This window comes from Drosophila montana, unplaced genomic scaffold (assembly GCF_035044405.1).
Source record: "Drosophila montana isolate Dmon_TW-CO22-7 unplaced genomic scaffold, ASM3504440v1 contig_3218_1, whole genome shotgun sequence".
NCBI classification, from domain to species: Eukaryota; Metazoa; Arthropoda; class Insecta; order Diptera; family Drosophilidae; genus Drosophila; species Drosophila montana.
This window is the reverse complement of record NW_026998098.1, coordinates 3,014,252-3,035,506: the sequence shown is the minus strand read 5'-3', so window position 1 is coordinate 3,035,506 and position 21,255 is coordinate 3,014,252. Positions and strand designations below refer to the sequence as shown.

General features: G+C 38.9%; 1 protein-coding gene across 1 annotated transcript; it reads right to left on the bottom strand.

Annotated features, from left to right (window-relative positions):
- Window positions 1–7,031: 7,031 nt before the first annotated feature.
- Window positions 7,032–8,155, bottom strand: LOC135433450 (actin-binding Rho-activating protein). The gene is made up of 3 exons (XM_064689543.1): window positions 8,009–8,155; window positions 7,655–7,954; window positions 7,032–7,589 (listed from the first exon to the last, which is right to left on the bottom strand). The coding sequence occupies exons 1-3, from the start codon at window positions 8,030–8,032 to the stop codon at window positions 7,350–7,352; spliced, it is 564 nt and encodes a 187-aa protein (XP_064545613.1). The 5' UTR covers window positions 8,033–8,155; the 3' UTR covers window positions 7,032–7,349.
- Window positions 8,156–21,255: the final 13,100 nt, after the last annotated feature.

Below are 21,255 nucleotides of genomic sequence, written 5' to 3'. Positions count from 1 at the left end.
AAGTGGCAAGTGCTGCCTGCATGCTTCTACATGCCTATTTTTAAAGTAATTGCCATGTGCAATCCGCTTTTCTATTTGAAACGAATATTGCAACAAACGATGCAGTGAATGTGCGCGTCTATAGAATAATTATACCCTGTTCGCAAACTAAACAATAACATATTGGTTGCTTGGCAATGTTCTTCTGTATGTTCAAATGAAAGCAATTTAGATAGCTTGGACCAAGGGCCAATAGCTAATGGGTATATGATATATGAAGCGCAATGTAGGGTAACTTTAAGTTGGGCATTATCGACTACATTTACTTGCAACTTAAACAGGCATTTATTGCTATTGAAGTTAAATACTTTATACTTAGACAATGCTCTTGGACACGCGCGTTTTGATTATTTTACAATGTCCACCAGGGTCCGGAAATGTATAACTCGTGCAGTTTAAGAGCTGGAGCCACCAGATTTTGATTGATTGGATTACTGATTGTCTGCCTTAAAGCCCAATGTACCATCCGCGCTTACGTAAATAGAAAAAAATCAATATATCCCATACATAACTCAGTTCTTAAGTGCCCGCTTAAAAGTCGCTGTAAAAAAAAAAAACACACAGCAGAGTAGAGTATTGCGCAGTCAAATGATTCTGACCTCAACTTAATTTCCACATTTTTTCTGGAGGGCTTCCTTAATTATACTCTCACAGTGGGTACTATTAATTTGGCAGGCATTATGTAACATCATAAAACTGCCATAGAAAAAATCTGTTGTGACACATTCGTCTGCTCCAGACTTAATTCTTTTTTAGAAACATATTAAGCTATTGCTAAATCTAGATAAGTTGTGCATCTGTCATATGTTGGCAAGAGCATTTAATCTTCAGATAAATGTTCTTTCCTGATTTTGTTGTCGGAAATGCACAACTAGCACCGGCAACAACAAAGACAAAATTGAAATTGACTTTGTTGTGTGCGTCAGACAAGGAAATTAATTTAATGTTTATTGTGTACTTTGACGTTGTTAGAAGATGGCATCTAACGTTACAGTTGTTATTGTGCTGCCCTTCGTCTTGGTATTCTATTTTGTTTGACGAAGTCTTAAAGTTCTTTCTGAATTATTGACATATTGATGAATCCCTTGGTAAATTAGTTGTAAAAGTTTGCAACTTCCCTAACTTTACGACCTTTGAGTTTGAAAATTAAATTTACCTTTAAGCTTAATATTATATAACAATAATAATAATAATTTCAAACTTTAAATTGATGCTAAAAACAAACTCGACAGATTATTTATACTTAACTCTTAATGTGCTCGAACTTTTGCTGGCGCTTCTTGCTCTGCTTTTACTTCCTCAATCTCTAAACCATTTGTAACCTCAGTCAAAGCCAACATGTTGCCACCTTTTGTGCTGAGCGCTGGTAAAATCGGCAATTTGTTTGCATCAGCATAAGTAAGCCTAACATATGCTTAAATTCAATTTAAGCTGCTCTTGTCGCATTTTATGATTAACTTTTGGTTTTTTTTCGCTTCGCTCCGGTTCGCTTTTTCTTTTGATTTCGCCTGTCTGTTTCTGTCTTCGGCACGCGACGCGTTAAAAGCCATATTAAAGCGCAAGCACTCAAAAGGGATATGTAAATGTCAAAAGTTAATATAACTCTGCAAGGAATTGAACAGCAAAAAAGCAAAGCTTTTGGAAAATACCCTGTATTCCCTCCGAGCTGTCATAGCAAAAATTCCAACTTCCTTTTCGACGTAAAGCACACACACAAACACACACGACCACGCTTGCCGCAATCTGTGTAGTTTATGCAACGTCTGTGCCTCTTCTTTCCACAGCCCCTCAGCATTCTTAGAACTGCATTTTTGAATAGCTTAAAAATGCCGTCGAAATGTGCGCAACTAACAAAGAGCAAATCTCAATTTCTAAGTATCAAAAGGAAGTTATTTTTTAATTTTCTAGAAGTCGGAGTTCCAACATAATTGCCTTTAGTTTCCTTTAATTTCTCTGAGTATAGAGAATTATAAATTGCTGGGAAATAGGGCGAGCTGTCGTCGAAAATATTCATTTTCTTAGCTTGGGGTATATAGAGCATATTTGAAAATTTTGAGATTTATCGGTACTGATGTCCTGTCACGGGATTAATACACTTCAACTGAATCATTATTTTTTACCCCTTTCCAATGTGCTGTGTCTTAAGTTTGTAGATATCTGCCCGCCCTCAGCTCCACTTTGTTTCATTTCTTAAAGTAGTCTAACAAAGAGCAGGTTTAAATTTAGCTACAAAAAATAGTAAGGAACTCTGCTCAGGGTATCATCCCGACGGCGTACTGGTGTATCGTGTATTTTTAGTTGTTTTTGTTGCTATAACTTGAAATTTTTCTGCAAGAAAAAAAGCATATTTTTTTGGTAAATATATTTTTATTATATCTCGAATGCCTGGGTGGGTCGAGTGGCGCCTGGTTGGCCGCCTGTCGGGCATATCTTCTGTGTGCTTTTTATGGTTAGCTAAAACAACAACTTGTATTGCTTGGCACTTTTTTGGGGGGCTAACAAGGAGAAGCAATGACAGTCAGCTGGATGACGTGCGAATTGTGGATAGTGTATGTTATTTATAGTGGCAAAATCATGGCCAGATGTGTGTTACTAATTTAATTGAAATTTTAATTTTTTATGGCCAACGATTTAAGCTTTGCGCAGGGGGAAACTTAAGCTGCAGAGCAGTGTGAGAAGTTAAAAGTAATCACCTTGGCATTTCCACTTGATTTGGCAGACGGGGCCAAGAGAAACCTAGCACCAATGGAAACTGTTATTTCACGCAATTACACAGCACACAGCAGAAACAATGTCTGAAGCCGGAACAGCAGGACACGGAGCAATGGCCACCCACGGGCATCGAATTTATTGGCAACTGACCGCAGACCGAAAACTTAATACACATTCAGTGGCTTTTGCTGCCGGCAAGATTTACGGATAGGAACCCGGACCTGGCCCGGGTCGCAACTTGAGCGCGTGCGACGCGTGATAAACTGAAATAATTGTCCCCCGGGGCAGACGCGGCCGCCAAGCTGTCAATACTGAAAGCGCGACAGTTGCATCTGCCCCTGATGGCAGCTGCCAGTTGCCAGTTGTCAGCTATTTACTTGGTCCTTGTCTGCAAAGTGAACAAGAAAATTGACTAAAGCCCAAATGTAGATGCCGGCAGTTGCATCCACAAAGCGAGCTCAGCTGCAGACAGTTTGTCAGGCAGCCAAGCAAATCTAATATTTATTTTTTCATTTCACATTCCTGAGCAGTACAAAACATGCAAAAAAGTAACGAAATATGAAAAATCCGGCGCGTGCCTTTGTCAAACCTGAATTTGGAAAAGTCAAGAGGGGGCGCTGCAGTGGCAACAGAAATCGCAGTGCAATAAAAACGTGAGCCATGTCCCAGAAAAGTGTCAAAGCAATATGTGGGGTAAGAAAGATGGATGCATGTTTGTTTTGATATCTAAACACTGGGAAATATTCAAAAGAAAAGGATAATAGACCCGAAAAAATGCTTTTAAAAGGATAAAGGTCAACTATTATCTTATCTAATTATCTTTTTGAAGGGGAGTTGAGAATTTGTAGATGTTATTTCACAGTGTACCTCTATGTAGTTTAATACATATATATTCATGTAATATATAAAAAATTGATGAATCGAAACAGGTGAAAAACTGACAAGAACTCAATTTGTGAAAGCACAACGGCAATAGCTTAGAAACTATGGAGAGCTCCAGCATTGTTTATATTTTATTTTCATCCTTAACATTTATCAATCTTATTTAGTTATCCATAGGGTGGAAAACTTCTGAAAGTATTATGTTTTAACAGTTGGTGATATTGTTGTTTCTTTGGATATTTCCGTTCAACCTCGCTTGTCTGGACATTGTTGCTCCATTGCCAAGTGCTTTATCAATGTCAATCGCTGGCGCTGCGCTAGACGCAGTGACCTTTCTGCTTGGCCAGTTGTTGAGCTGCTCTGAAGCGAGCCCAGAAACAGCAAATACACATGTCTGTACAAAAAAAACTTGTCGCATTGAGAAAAGTTTAAGGCAGGCCCGAAAAAAATTAGAAGAATATTCAAATGATTGACAAACATAAACAATCGCGCATGACATAAAGAACAAATTTGTGGTATTAAATGGCAAGATTATATTTTCGAAAATTGTTGGAAATTTCCATAACTGCGTCGCTGGCGTCGTCTGCAAAGTTTTTGTTGCCTGACCTATTATTTGACCGTATTTAGTTTTTGGCAGCGTTTTTATCACATTCATGGGGCCGAGCAGAATTTCCATAAATATTATTTTAATGTTTATTGCTTTCGCTGTGCAAATGCTGAAAATCATAATGGCTGGTGTAGATTCGCCCAACTGCGACGGCGCCTTGACCCTGCAAATGGGTGCAACCGCCAAACCGACTCCGACCTCAACCATTTGCCTGCTGCCTATTGTCTGTGACAGCCATGTGGCGTGGCTTATCAACTGTTAAATGACTGCTTTGTGATACTGTTTGGTTTACGGCCAAAGCAAGGGATACATTTGGTTTTTGTTTTTGACATTGTTAATGCGTCCCTTTGGTTACCGGCTCGACCTTAGTGGGCTAATCAAAAACAGCTTACCTGCCACAATGTTGTTGCCAAATCCTATAGAGGCAGAGAAAACAACAAAGCGCAAACTAAGCACAACGCCCAGTGACAGCAGCTCGGAAAATATCGCCGGAAACGGAAGCGCGCGATGTACAGTGCGTGCTCAGTTTACGTCCTATAACGACCATCAACGCAAAGTGGTCATAAATCAGCAACCAGTTTTGACGGAAATTTAAGCCAACAGCCAAGACCAAAGCAGCCGGGCCACAACTACTGGACTTGAGACGAGGAAGCCTCAAAATAAAATATATTAAAGACACAAAAGGACTACAAGAAAAGGTTAAAGTCGATGAGAAACAAGCAATCAGCAATCAGAGAGGGCATTTTTGCTCTTATATTAAGACTTTCGGGGAATTTGGATTTATAGTAGCGCATTAAGTGAAACGAAAGGAAATAGGCTTTGTAAATAAACAAATCATTAAAGCAATTCAACTAGAAGATGCGTGCTTAAGCTTCAGGCACAGATGTGGTTGTTGTGATGTCTACGCTGAAGGATTGTGGTGGGGATAAAGGAAAAGTGGAATAATAATAAATATTAAATAAGTTTAATTAAATTCTTTGATATTTTTGAAGTTGAGTCAGCAAGTGGTTGGAGTAGTTGCTCAATTTCGATTTGCTGCAATCGTTGAATAATATACGCAGCTAAAAGTTAATAATAGGCTTCTTGTGGCGCCACAAATAAGAGAACTCAATCGTGTGTATGCGTGTTACGAAACACTTAAGCACGAATTTATTGGCTCAAATATGCACAAATCTAAATGAACCCTTTGCCCTGCCCCAGACACAAGTCAGCACACTCGGACGAACACGCACAGATACACAGGCAGCACAATTGACATATATACACTGTCCAATTGGTATTACTTACCTTTGTCCAGGCAAATTCAGAACTGAGATTTAGACGCCTCGCCAGGGGATCAATACGAAGCAATGGAAATCCGCACGGCACACCATAAAAAACGGACGATGACGATTTTCGAGCTGAGCAATCAGCGCCTGCAGTGTGTCAGCGCCCACACACATACAGACACACACACGCACACAAAAAGTTTCTTTGCGGCCATTTTGTGCGCTTTGCTTTAGCCTCGGCGCTGGCTTTGGCCTTCCGTGGCAGTTGGCTGCGATAAATGGTAAACGGAAGTGTGCGCAACGATCCGTATCCTGACATTTGCATAAGAGAAAAAAAAAATACATTGCCAAAACGGAAACATGTTTATTTCGATATTTTTGGCTGGCGCTGTTCCTTTTCAAGTAGCTGAATAAAATCAAAAATGGGGGGCGCCATGCAATTTGTGCTCATATGTGTGACTTGTGCGCGACTTGTCACACAGTGAACTGACAACCTGACTGCCAAGTTTAAAGGGCAGGGCTAAAGCAACACAGAATTCCGCAATTCACATATATTACGCATGTTTTATGTTGAATTAGGCATACCTAATGTCTGTGGGGGTAGGCGCCCACAGCCCACAGCCCGCCGCCCACGACCCATTGAGTTAAATGTACCTCCGTAAATGTAAAAGCAATCGCGTGGGCCACACGAATTACGAGACAATATGCCAGTGGGGCGGACGGGGCAGCCATATGCCACCAGCAGCAATTTGTCGTTAAATCAAATCAACGGTACATTAGTCGTATACTCACGCCCATCGAGTCGTTGGGCGGACAGTGGGCACGAATAAAAATACCAATTATTAAATATTTAAAATATATCAAAGGAAAATAAAGCTCTTGAGCTTTTTAGCTAATTAAACGGCATATACAAATAAAGTTTGAAGTCTTAAGTTTTTTAATGGATACACAATGAACTTGTCTTCTGAGGCAGAGATTGAAAAAAATTATATGATTACAAAAAATCATTTAAAATAATAATTACAAAAAATTTGGACAGCTTCTGCTTCTTTATGATTGAAACAAAATAGTATTTAATGCCTATGCTCGAGTTTTACTAATGCCAATTAACAAATATATGATTACAAAAAATCATTTAAAATAATAATTACAAAAAATTGGACAGCTTCTGCTTCTTTATGATTGAAACAAAATAGTATTTAATGCCTATGCTCGAGTTTTACTAATGCCAATTAATAAATATAATTAAACAAAAAAAATTAAATAAATTAGGTTGTCCAATGTGTTTGTTATGCAAGTGCTGCAAGACCTGCGTTTGCTAAAGAGTTTTGTCCCACTGTGCGTGAATAACACATCTAATGACTAACGAGCAGCAAAAAATAAATATGTAAATATATTACACACACAGCGTACATATAAAATAATTTGGTAACCTTACCACATGGCGTTGCTTTGAACTCTGTTCCGGCTCCAGCTCCAGCACTGGCTCCGGCTGTTTCATCGGCTAGGCACAGACAATAGGCTAAGGCTTTTGAAAGTTATTTATTTGCATATGAATGTCGGCCGAAATGTGATACAGATACATTGGCTGTATTCAAGGTGGCAATTTGAGAGGCAGGTGTTTTTGGAGAGCACAACAGGGCGCAGGATTTATGGGTGGGTGGGCGGTTATGTCTTGAACCAATCTGGTTGTCTTGGTAGGGGATCCCTTGGCTGAGTGCGCTTAAGGCAGCCGAAATGTTAATTGAATTAACTGTTAAAGGCTTAGGGAGAGCGCACGTGCCGCTGTGTTGCGTGCCAAAGTTGACACGGGTCAGCGACTCTTGACAGCCACGTGCGACCTACAAGAGCTGGGCATCACGCAGTTCCGGGTGCTCCATGGGCTTCTCAACAGTAATGCAACGCAGATTCTCAATCTTGCCCAAAATTGTGCTCTTCAGCTCCTCGAAAGGATGCAGAAGCCGCACCAACTGCGCATCGTCACGACCCTGGAAAAGCGTCTCACCCTGGAAGTCAATATACTTGTGCTTGCGGGCGCACAGCAGCGTGCCCAGCAGCTTGTCGGAGATGTGGTTGTACATCTAAAATAAAAGTGGTGTAGCGTATATATATATATATATATAGAGAGAAATCATTTTTAGCCCACCTCAAAAAGTACACCAAATGTGAGGCTAACCTCTGGCGTTCCATCGGCTGCTTTACTTTCGCTATTTTCGTTGATCAGCTCGCATAGCTGCAGAATCTCCTGAAGCGATAGCACCTGAGCCTGTAGCGCCCGCTGCTCGGAGAGACTGCCCGCTGGTGGGGTACCGTAGAGTTCCTTGTGAATGCAACGCTTGGGCATATCGCGCACGCTGTAATGGGCAAATGGATTGATGCGCTGCCACTTCTTATGCTCCTCCACGTGCTGGTTGAACAACGTAATGCGCGACGAAACGCTGTTCTCCTGGGATTGCAGATTAGGAGTCGCCTGTATATATATTGTGTTATCCAAACCTACCCCTGTGCTCTCCTTTGCCGTCATTTTATGCCCTTAAAATTTGGTGATCTTTTTTTTTTCGTTATTCATGAAATAAAAACTGTTGATGTTTTAGTTTCCCCTCTGTCTCTGCCCCAAAAATAAACGCCTGCTATCTATGTCAAATGTGGCGCACAGTTTGCCCAAACGCTGTCCAAACAAATTAACGGCCTATCGACGGGTAACACACTTGACTGCAGGTCAAGTCTAATCCTCATCGATAGCCAGCTGGCTGAGTTAATGGCACGCATTAGCGTTGAAGGGCAACAATTGAAAGGTCAAAAGTTTGTCGCAGCGTAGCCCCAATTAATCTGACCAACAGAATAGCCTTTAACTTAAAGCCATGTCCTGCGGCAACCATGTGGCAAATACTGCGGAAACTGGCAGCGGACAATGCCATAAATTCTGACCCACAATGGCGCGCTAGCGGGCGGAAGTATTTGAGCTTAGTAGACCAGGAAATACAAAACAAATTCAGAGAGCGACTGTACGCAGCAAGAAAATTAATGAAACAAAGCGGGAGAAAACCAAAGAAAAAACATGAAACCCAACTGATAACTATCTTAACTTTGCCGCTACCTAAATACTCTAGCAAAACTGAAGAAACACTTAAGCAATTTGGTCGAACAGCTTAAATACTTAATTAAGTATACCTTCAGTTCAGTTCATTTCAGCAATTGGATTTGTTTGCCTGGGTAGGGTGTAAGGATGCGAATATAACATATTTCTATAATATTTAGATTGAAAGCTGACAGCTACAGGGATATAAGCGAACGCTTTATTTAAACACGTAAACACAAAAGGTACCTTAATTGGTTGACAGAAATACAATAACTCAAATAGAAATAGAAATATATCAAACATATTTTAAATTAAAAACAAAATTGAATTTGCTTTTTTACTTAATTAAAATGGAAATCTAATTTAAAATTAATAAAGTTTTTGTAATGATTTTGCTGTATTAAATATGCCATACGAAACTAGTTTTTTTTTTTATTAATTATTATATTCGTCAAATGTGTAATCAAGTCCTTTGGGGTTGGGTGCAAAAAGTGCCGCAGTTTACGCATAAAATTAATGTATTTTTTAAATAAGCCTTTTTTACTTCACTCTGAATAAGCTCTGTTCATTTTATATCCAGTAAATGGATTTCCTTTAATACTGATTGCAAATTCAATTGAATGGAATGAAGCTAGTTGCAGCGTTTTTTATTAATTGAATGGTTTTTATGTACCCCTTCTGGGAATTATTTCAAAAGTGAATTTTAATGAGTTTCATTTATATTTGTACTCTGTGTAACCAGTTCTCATACTACGCCTCTACCTCTACCTATTTTTTGCATTTTCCCCTTTACAGTCTTTACTTGAACTTTAAATAGTTTCTGCCGCTAAGCTGCTTACCCGTCTCGAGGTTTATCTTGTCCCTCGCGTTCTCCTTTCTACTGCCAGCATTTACACTTTCTTAAGCCAAGAAATTTATGCGCAACTGGACAGCACTGCACCTTTAGGGTGACCATTCGTCCAGGCGTTTAATTGCTCAGTGGGCAGCTTTGCGTATTTGACATAGTTCGCATTCCCCTGGGATAGAGTATTTCAAGCGTAGCTCGACAGACAGCTGGCGGATTTGCTGAGACGGCCAAACAAATAGGGGGAAATGCGGAAGTGGGGAAATGGCGCCACTTCCGCTTAGCAATAAACATTAATGCGCAATTAAAGCTGGTGTCTGGCATTTGCTGCTACGGGGCTTAGGGCGGGAGTGTCTGCATTTGATTTCCAGCACTTGGGTGTGATTAACGCTTGGCGCCCAGTATTAGCTTTTAGTTATTTATGGGCAACGCTTCGATACGCCACGGCATTCATACGCGGTGCCGCAATTTTAATGCAAACTGCCAGTTGACTTTGATGTATTGTGTACCTTGCCATTTAGCGGAAGTGACAGAGAGTTGAGTTTAATTTAACAGTTGCTATGGCTGCATTTACTTGGCATAAATATTTAAGTTTCCCACTTAACTGTTTTTAATTACAATTTACTGTAAGTTGCTTAAAGACATTGACAACTGCCTCTGCTTAGACTAAAGTAATTCATGTAACAGCTGCCGAAAGCTGACGGCCTGCATTTAAGACGCTTTGTCAACTGTGTCTGCAGCTTGTTTGCGCTTTCCAACCAGATTTAGTTACAATTTTTTCTGCCTTCCGTTGTTCCAGCTGGGCAAAAGAGTGGAAGTCCTGTAAGAGATGCAGTACTCTCAGTCCCCGAACGAGTCCTCGTTTTAGTCCCAGCTGTGTCAACCCGAGCTCCATGTCTTCACATCTACACTGCTCCCTTTCAACTGCAACTTATGCTTTAATTTGTTTCATGTTTGTTTAAAAAAATATATATATCGCTGCATAATTCAATTTCGAAAGAAAATGCCTTAGCAGTTCATTTGGTTGATAGAGGGTTAATGGATGGGGAGGCGCTGCGGTGTCGCAGTCGAGTGATTTTTATGTGCGCTTGGCAATCGAAGCACGTCCCTCCATAAATTGTTTGTGCAGCTCAGATAGGGTGCGTCTGATATTGGATATTGGATTTTCGGATTGCTGCTTAATTCGCACAACAGAGCGACACATTTGTATTACGAGTGTGTCTGTGTGGTTAACACCTGCTTGCACAGCGTCTAAGTCGAACTATTGACTTTAAAGCCCAATATAAAAATAACTAGACTTGCCGAGAAGTTGGCTTAGGCGTATTATTAATAGCCTTGGCAGCCGTGACATTGTCTTGTCTAGCCACGTCGAATTTTGATAAATGAACGCATATTCACATTTTACATATTGGCCTGCCCAACAACTTGGTTCCCTGTGTTCAGCAGTTCAACGTTTTATGGTTAACAGCTGCCAGTTGCACTCTTTGTTTTTTCTTAGCTCCATTTGGCTGCTGGGCTCAATGACAAACATCTAATGTGCGCTGTCCACTGAGCATAAAAAAATCAAATCAGGATCCCATGACGATGACCCCTAAACCAAAAAAAAAACAAATAAAACCCACAGCGAGCACTAAAGAGAAAAAATGAAATATATATAAAATTAGCTAACGAATCATAGCAAACAAGAACTTTCGTCAGAGCCGCACGCGCGTATAGTTCCATTTAATAAATACCCTTACCAAATCTGTAATTGCAGCTTAGGTAACATTTGTGTTTGAATTTATATATTAACGATCGATAAGTTGAATTGTAGTTTAAGAAGCAATTGTCGGTTCTCTAGAGTTGCCTGTCTTTCGATTCGATATAAGCACGTTTTTCCAGGTTCCAGCCTAAGCATCGCATATTCAGAATAAGGTAACAATTTAATATATAAGATGGATAGACTGGATCTCTGTTTAAGATTGGAACCTGTACTTAATATGCTTAGCTAAATGCCCTGTTTGATACCCAAGCTCTTAATGCGGGGACTTCTTTAAATGTTAATGTGAACCAAGCCAATTTAAAAATGAATATAATTCGGTTCGGGTTTCAGTTTGAGTGTATTTTAAGTTTATGGTTGAATTGAAATTCCTTATTAGAAACAATTTGGTTCAGAGTTTTTCAAATTCCCTCATACTAGAGAATTCTTCCGTACAGAACTTTTCAAACTCTCTCTTCCTAGCGAATTCTTTTGAATTTAGCTTGATAAAACGATAAAAAAGGGGCAAGCAAATTATATAATTTGCCAAATTCAGAATTCAGAAGAAATTCAACTATTACCTTTTTGATTTTGTCTGCATCAAACAATTGCAGCTAGAGTATTTAATCTTCGATAATCAGAAAAATATCTGTGGTAAGTTTTGTTTTTATTTGCTGTTGACACAAAATGGCGGTTGCTCCGAAAAGTATGCAATAGCAGGCACATATTTCACACGGACGCACACACGTTTGCACACATGATGTGTGTGAAAAATGGTTGAATGTTGCTTGTCCATTGATTTGATTGACACTTTTATTGACCCAATGTTTCGCTTGTTTTTATTGTTTTTGTTGCTTTAGCTGTCAAGAGTTTTATGACCTGAGCTTTTAAGCCAATGTTCTGGTGGAGACCGTAAAGATTGTACAATTCGGTTGTGTTTATTCGAATATTTTTGGCCATGTTTTATTTATTGCACACACAAATTGAAAGGTTAAAATTTTTTTGTTTTTTTTGGCCTTGAATGGCTAGCTTAAAATAAATATTTTTGATTATTTAATAATGATATTCGAATGTTTTATTATGCTGCTGACCATTTAAGAACATTTCGATGAACAAATCTACGCGTGTTGCATAATAAAATGTATTGCAATAAATGTAAATCGTATTTTGATAACAAACTAATGAGTCTGTTTCAACGCTAATTAGGCGTGCGCCTAATTGATATAAATGCAAGTAGAACTAATAATTTGTATTGAGTGCAAATAGTCGAGAACTAATTGCAAATAGCTCCCGCGTATGCAATAATGTAAAAACCACAAACTAAATTATTTCATGCACAACTCTTTAAAGCGACTTTTAAATATTTTGAATAGAATATAATTTCAAACTCTAAATTGTCGGCATTCTTTGTCTGCTCATTTTGCCCATTTTAATTGGTATCTGAAGTGCTGTGGTGTGCAGAGCAGATAATTAAATTTGGTGGCCAACATTTGTGCTGCCCGAAAAGTGGCTGCAATGAAATATCATGACATTCCCATTCTCTCATCTCGCGGGGCACTCTCCTTTCTTTTTTTTATGCCTGTCCATAACAATAAGCCCAAACGCACTCGTAAAGTATGACATTTTTGGCCTTTTGTTTGTATTAATCTGGCGTGTAGCATGCGGCAAGTTTAGGAGGCAGTCACACAATCGCCTGGTAATTAATCAGGCTTCATTTTCACTTAATCGCGACCATGATTTGCACGCAACTGCTGCTATGGAATGTATACGTAATTTTCTCTTATTTAATTCGCATTTTCATTATGTTTTTTTTTTTTGCGGGGGCCCAGCGTGTCGCAAGCCATGCGCCACATTATTGCCGCGTCCTTGGTCAGCTGCGCCCAATAATAATAATGAAAAAAAAAAGCACAAAAAATAATACCAATTTAAATATGCATAACATTGCGACCAACCGCCGTTCGACGTTGTTAGTTCTGTTGTTCGGCTTGTTCCTGATGCCACTTAATTACCTATTTAAATTCCAACTGTGCCCAGCTCAATGGCCACGGCTCCAGGAACGAATCTTTGATGATTGCGCCATGTTGTGCTGCGCCAGACGCTAAATTATTCAATTCTTTTGCAAATGAATGATAAGTTTTGGGTGCAAAAGCCAACGTTATGTCCAGACATTCTATTCAGTCATATACATGCCCAGCAGCATAGATTACATTGTACTATTTGGTGTAGGGTACTAAAAACAAGCAAACATAAAGTCAAAACAAATATTTTTGTGCATAAACGAAAGCAAAACTGTTAAATTCCAAATTTTGAGTAAATGTGGCTTATTTATTGATTTTGTTTATTATTATTTCCCCAACATTTTCTCTGTAGAAGCGATACTTGTGAAACTTTACTTGCGTTAAATTGTGCAAGGTGTAAATTAATATGGGGGAATAATGTTTTGCGTTACAACTTGTTTTGCATAATTCAAACAGCTTATGTTTAATAATTAAATAAATCTACTCATTTAGCAAATATCATTTGTTGTGCATTCCAAATTGTAAATATGGTCAGTTTAAATCATTTGACTTTGTTTAAAGTTTTGCATACACTTGCTTAGTTATAAATAAATTAATAATATTTCAAAGCCATGTGGCTGGAAGGTCAGCGGGGTGAACCCGCCGCAGTCTGCACCCGTCCTCTACCTAGTCCTTTTGCCAGCGCATTTTAAATTCAATAAATAATTTCCAGCTTACAGTACACAGTCAAGGCTTTATATAAATTTCTTAAATGCTTTTGGAATATACGCGTTTGTATGCACTTCCATCAAAATTGATCCATTGATTCTCATAATAAATAAAGTGTAAATAAAATAGTCCATTTTAGCAATACCGTAGAGACTCGAACTCCATATATTATTTTTATTTTTTGACTTTGTTGGCATTGTATGCAATAATCCAAGAGTTTTATTCCCGCGGCATCCCATGGCGTGGTGTGTTGATTTATTTAAGCCTTGGCTGTGGCGTATATTTTTTTATTATATATTTTTTTTTTTTTGTTCTGCCCCCGCTTTTGGGATTCCAGTTGCCTTTGCCTACAATCATGTTGCGCCTCGTGCTGCTTTTCCTCAGTCGGCCAGCACATTGTTTCCACGCAAATTTATGCTAATTGTTAGCCATTTTTTTGTGTGCTATAAATAGTCAAAGTTAAAGGGTTTTTGCTCTTTTGATTAGCTGCCTTGAATTTCATTTACCTAAATTAATTAGCCATGCCTTTAAATTAAATAAAATTAATCAGCTTTAAAGTCTGGGTTCTGAGTAAAATGCCTGAAAGATTTGTTTTGCAGACGCTGTTGGTTTGTTGACTCTTGTTGTGGATGTTGTTCGTTTTGTGCGCATTACGTATACGTAATTTATTTTAAACACATCAATTGCAGCGTTATCAACTGTTAACAATAGCAAAAGTTTTGAGTGTTTTTGCTCGCTATGTAAAGTGGGCGACAGACACACACCCAATCAAATACACACTCCCCCGACACACACACCCCACACATACACACACACAGCCACACACACACACACAGTAAGGACGATTAACAATGGCGTGCTGGCAAGCGTTACATGCTTGCTAGAATTTCTTGGCTAAAACTTTGGTCAGCATACGACACGATGACGTGGCCGTTGTTGTTGCCACAAAAATCTTTTATACATACCCACTTACACATATATATACATGCTGAAAGCCCTTGAAGGTCAACACACTAAAGTTGCGACGCCCCAAGTTTATATAAGTTGGCTTCAGCAGTGGCTTCAGTCATTTGTGCGCGTCATTGTTCTCCCGAGACTCGGCAGCCGATGACGGCGACTTGTGGTTATAAAACTATGACAATGCGAACGCAAAAACTCGCCCTGTCCCACATCCAGCACAAGAGCTGCATCTGTTGTGCAGCGCAATGACTAAATTACATTTATGCTGCAGCTGTAATACATTCGAAGGCGACAGGCGACAGTTGATCGAAGGGAGGGGTAACGCGACTGCGTATGACAAAGCGACATAAAGCTGACAGCGCGAAATCCAAGACGTCGAAGTCTTGGCTGGAACAGTAACGGAAACCCTTAGCCAAACACTAAATGTAATTACAACCATGAAATACAGGACACTTGACCCAATTCCACTCAAGTTCGCTGTTGACTTCACCGAGGGGTGGCAATTACTTTCGCACGTTTGGCCAACAAAGGCTCCGGCCAACTGGGAAAAGGTTGCGCCTTTGTGTGAAATCCCGTTTCTGTTCTGGCCAATGAAAATTATTGCATGGCTTGCAATATTCTCAGGCTCCGACCATGTCTGGCATAAAAAGAGGTCAATGTATTTTTTTTTTTTTTTATCTGCGACGCCTGCAACTCCGCCGCCCATTCGGTTGCTCGTAAAATGCGTAAGCATACGAGGGCCATTTCCACGCGTTAGTCGCCATAAGAGCCGGCTGCCTTGGACCTGCCTCTGCTCCTTCTGTCACACATTCATATAAATATAAATTTACGCTGCGTGCGCGGGGGTGTAACGCCTCAAGTCATCATAACTTCTGCTCCAGGCGAGGCAACTTCTAGTGTCCTTTTCCCTCCCTGTCCATAAATCAAATGTCGCTTTGAAGTTGCATATTGCTTGCTCGTTGCTAAGGACATAAGAAGATAAATGAAACTATGTATATCCTGATAGGCGAAGGCTAAAACAAAAAGCCACAAAAACAAAAAAAACCTAAAACAACAGAGTACAGCTCCGCCGCGAGCTGTAAATGCGAAAATACAGAATAGGCATGCTAAATTCAGTGTGGTTAAATTTGAATACCCAGTATTCAGTTGATTTGAACTCGTTTTCTACGGTTAATATGACGTTTTATGAGGTAGCCTATAAGTTTCTTTTGTAGTTTGAAAACAACTTAGGCGTAATTGCGTCATCTGTCATCAGTGCAATACAGCATGTTTTTAAATATCGCCTCACTATGCGATTCTTATGAATTCATGCTCTCAATTTATTTTACTTTCCTGCATTCTATCTCTCTCTCTCTCTCTCTCTTTCTCTCTCTCTCTCTCTCTCTCTCTCTCTCTCTCTCTCTCTGGCTATATATCTCTCTTTCTCTCTCTCTCTCTCTCTCTGTGTCTCTTTTTGCCTCTCTCCTTTTCGCTCTCTTTTTCTCCCTCTCTCTCCCTGTCTCTCTCTACCGCTCTCTTTCTGGCTTTCTTTTTCTCTCTCTCTCTCTCACTCTCTCTATCTCTCTCTCTCTCTTGCTCACTCTATTTTTCTCTTTCTATCTCTTTCTCTCTCTCTCTTTCTTTATCTCTCTCACTCCCTCTAACTTTTTCTTTGTCCTCATTTACTAACGCGCTCTCTATTTCTTTTGTATTTTCAGTGATTTGCTTATTAAAAAGACTAGCTTTTTTGAACTATGGATTGAAGCTTCTGGGTAAGTACATATTTACCTATATATATATACAGTGTGTCAATAAAGTGTAGTAACTAACGAAAAAACAACTCATTTTTTGGGTTTATTTGAAAATAATTGTACCTAAAAGTAAACATTCTTTTTCAATTCTAATCTATTTCGATTCTTTATTTTTCCTTGAACTTAACGGCATAAAAATTATTTAAATAACATTATCCAAACATTTTATAGAACAACAGAAAATTCCACAAATTTCGCTTAGGGATATTGCTCAGGAATTCAAGGAAGTGGTGTTAATGTTTCACATGAAACTGTCCGAAAATTACTAAATTCGAATGTCTACACATCACGAGTTGCCAGCAAAAAACCTCTACTTTCGGTGGCCAATATTTTGAAGCGGCTATCGTTCGCTCAAGCCCATGCAAATAGGTCGAATGATTTTTGGAGTAACGTCATATTCTGTGACGAAAGCAAGATGATGCTATACTATAACGATGGGCCATCCAGAGTCTGGAGAAAGCCACTAACAGCGTTGGAAAACCGCAATATTATTCCAACAGTTAAATTAGGAAAACTGTCAGTGATAATGTGGGGGTGTATTCCGAGCATGGGTGTAGGAGATTTGACCTTCATTGAGAATACTATGGATGCTAGACAATATATGAGCATTTCACAGACACATCTCGTCAGCAGTGCACGGAAATTAGGATTCTATGAGGGCAATAAGCCAATTTTTAAATTTTACCAGGACAATGACCCGAAACATAAAGCACATATGGTGAGGGTTTGGCTGTTGTACAACTGTGGAAAGGTGTTAGATGTCCGGATATGAATCTAATAGAAAATGTGTGGTCATATTTGAAAAAAGAAAGTAGCAAAGCAGTATGTGACTCTAATGGCAGCCAAATAAAAAATAATCCTGTTTTTTTTTAACATTGTTATTTAGTAATATAGTTTCGTGTAAAAACACTTTATTGACAGCATAAAATTTGAATCTTTTTAGAGTTTTAATTCTATAAAATGTTTGGATAATGTTATTTAAATAATTTTTTTGCGGTTAAGTTCTAGGAAAAATAAAGAATCGGATAAATTAGAATTGAAAAAAAAAACTCTCTTTTAGGTACATTTATTTTCAAATAAACCCAAAAAATGTGTTTTTCGTCGTTAGTAAGAACATTTATTGACATACTGCATATTGTTTTTATTTATAATAATATACTTATGTCAAGGCTATTCATACATTTGCATGACCATTATTAAATCGATACTCTGCAAGTTCCTGTTATTAGTTCCTTTCCAAACTTTGAAAGAACTTTATTGCGCCTCGCTTATAAGGACGCAGAATTACCTTGAATCCTATTGTGATTTTCGTTGATGGAAAAAAAATTATAGCTTCTTCTATAGTAATAAATCCTTTGGTTTAATTTTTGTTCTTTTAATGCGTATCATATTAATTTTATTCATATTTCTTATAAAAAGAAGAGCTAATCACTGTTGAAACTTTCGTTTACTTTCATTATTTGTGCTTAAAGAATTGATTATAATTTATAAGACTTTCTTTACAAATATTAAAGATGTATTAAATATGAAGCTAAGCTGAAGTTTTTATAAAGATTTTAAGCTGTGTTCCAAGGTCTTTAGTTGGATTTAGTCGACCCCATTTTCACCAAATGATTTTACTGGGTATCACAAATTGCTGTTACAACTTCATGCATACTAGAGCTTGAATCTGTGGGTATATGTATATGGAAATTCTACAAAGGTTGACATTTCTCGTTACACGCTATTTGCTCTGGCGTACAGTTCACTTTTTGGGCTTCGACTGAGGCCTGGAAAATGACTCCGCGAAATTTGAATGGAGCGAATTGTTGAACTTTTTGGCGCCGACCCGTGTCCTCCAGTCGACACAGCCTGAAATTCGCAGCTCTTTCTGCAGTCAGGGTCGAGTGGGTGTTGTTTTTTTGCACGAAGCTTTAAACGTGACACAGATCATATGCAAAATTCGTTTGGAAAATGCAAATTTAATGCATAAATTACACATCCAAATGGCTGGTGATAAGCGGGCAGCTCATAATTTGCGCTGCGCTGTGCCCGTTATAAGGCAATCAAAGTGGCGGCCGACTGGCACATCAGCTGTAAATTGAATTAACTCCTGCACCCCATACATTCCCCCTTTACCACCGAAACAGCGAGCATTAACTGAATTTGTGAGTAGACCCAAACATTCTTCACATCCTTATGGAGGGCACGGCACTGTCAGCTTATTCCTTTTCCGCTTGCGTGCGCAACACCCAAATGAAAATGGCAAGCTGGGTGATAAGTCAGGGAGGGGGCGTGAGTGGGAATATCTTGGGGCTGGCCACGGAATGAGAATAAAAGTGTAGCGTACAATAAGGAAACTCTAAACACGTATACGACATGTGCGACATGCACAATAGATACAGCTCAAATGTGACTGTGCTGTGTTTACTCACATGTGTGTGTGTGTGTGTGTGTATGTCACAGTTGACTCTGCTGCTTGTCGTAGCTCAAGTTAATTGCCTAGGTCCTTTGAGTTGCACCGAGTTAATCGTCAATGTGGTAAACGCTCCATAGCTGCCCTTATGGTCTTCCGCTTTTCAGTTCTTCTATTGTGTAGATAAGTCACGGCACGTGATACAAAGCGCATTGTCCTGTCCACAATCTGGCAATACAACAATGTCACAATATAGTCACACACACACCTGATTGCCATGTTAATGAAGATTACTTTTAGCTGCTAGGTAAATACGAATTTAATATGCAACAAATCTCAACATGATGCGCACAACAAGTGTCTTGGCAACATTGACTAGCTGTCAACATTTATCCTTTTTGCAACATTTACTAACTTCAGCAACATTTGCGACTGTGCAACATTTGATGAGTTCCGGCAACTTTTGTGCCTCGTGAACATGTATGTGTGTGTGTGCTTGGCAACTTTTGTGGCTGGGCACGTGAAACGTTTGTTGCGGCTGCCAAGTTGGCTCTTAAATGCTGTATTTCACTTGCTCTATACTCTGTAACCATGGGGAGATAGTGTATATGGGTTTTTAACGATGTTAATTGCCGCCAGGCTATAACACATATACTTTAACATTAGATAAGTTTTAGGGCTTATTTAATTGTATAAGGCAAAAGTCGTATGTCAACGTCCACTGTGTCGTCAGTGTGCTTAAAGTTTTATTTTTATATGGACTGAATTTTTCGTTTTCTTAGTTGTAAAAGTTTTTATATATCAGATAGCCAGTGTGGAAATAAAAAGAGGGCGAGGGATGTATGGACAAAATGGCAATATCTTATATAACAGTCTATAGGCATCTAGTCAACTTTACTACTTTGAAGGACAAATTTCATGAATACACAGTTATATGTCTAAGTGCTTCAAAACAATATCCACATTTTTGAACAAAATCTTTGTTAAGTTTGTAATAAAAAAAGTACTTAATAAGAACTTTTAGAAATTACCGCTTAAGTTGTAAATCATTCGATTTTTATCGTTATAGCTGCTTAAATTCAAATTAATTCCAGGTCAACGGATAGTCGTTTGTTTTACTAAAATTATTCCTCACGTTTCTTTTTGGCTTCTTTCACAGACAGAGAAATATCAACATTTTGTCTGCTGGCGCGTTGCCATGCAGAAAATAAACATACGTACGTACGATAACAAAATAAATCGGTAAATATTTAACGAAAATATTTATCCAATCTGTAGCTCAATATTATTATATTTCATTGAGCAATTTCCTTTCTTGTCGTCTGCAGCAATTTGGGATTGTTTTTGCGTGCGTCTTTCCTTTATTTTCGCCGCGTTTTGTTAATTTGATAAATAATTATTTGCGATTAGTTCGCTTTTGTGCTATTTTTGGTTGAACTCTATTTGCCTATTGCCTGCATGTGACGTTTAGTTGAAAGCATTTGCTGTCGCAGCTCAAGAGCTCAAACAATCATGCGAATCGCTTGTAACGCAGTGTTAAATTATTTATTTCGTTTTTTCATATGCACGCGCTCATAAATGGCATATAAATTGAATAAATGTTTGCCGTCTGGACTTGTTTTTTTTGTTGTCATTGTTTTGCCAGCCTCGGGCCATATCAATTAAATTAAATGCTATCTAAATGTCAGCTGTGTAAAATTGGGCTGCGAGTGTTGGGTGCTAAGTGCGTGTGTAGACATTTTGCCTTGAATTGCTCATAAATTTGATGTTAATTGCATAAGGCCATGCCTGCCAGCACCTGCCAGCTGCGAGGCACACGTGTTATTTTACATTTTGCTTCTTGCTTCAATTGTCACTTAAAGCGTCAGCGACAGCTATTAAATCGCAATACAATTTGCCGTAACGTCCGTTTAAGGCGCACAGAACTATGCAACGATTTCCGTGCTACGTTTATTGAACCCTCGCAGCGGGGCAAAGTTCTTGTAAATGGCGTTCAACTTGTTGCCAAGTAACTAAATTATGCTGTGCTGTGCTGGGCGTGTGTTTGGTTAATATGCAGCAGCCAATTTGGGGCGTGCAATTAACATAATTTGCGGACAGGCGTCTGGCGATGCAGCACAGCAGCACGGTCAGCAGAGTCAGCGGCACGTGCGGCACATGTCCAGGCAATTAATTTTGGGGGCGGTGTCATAATAAGCATTTAATTAATATGCTC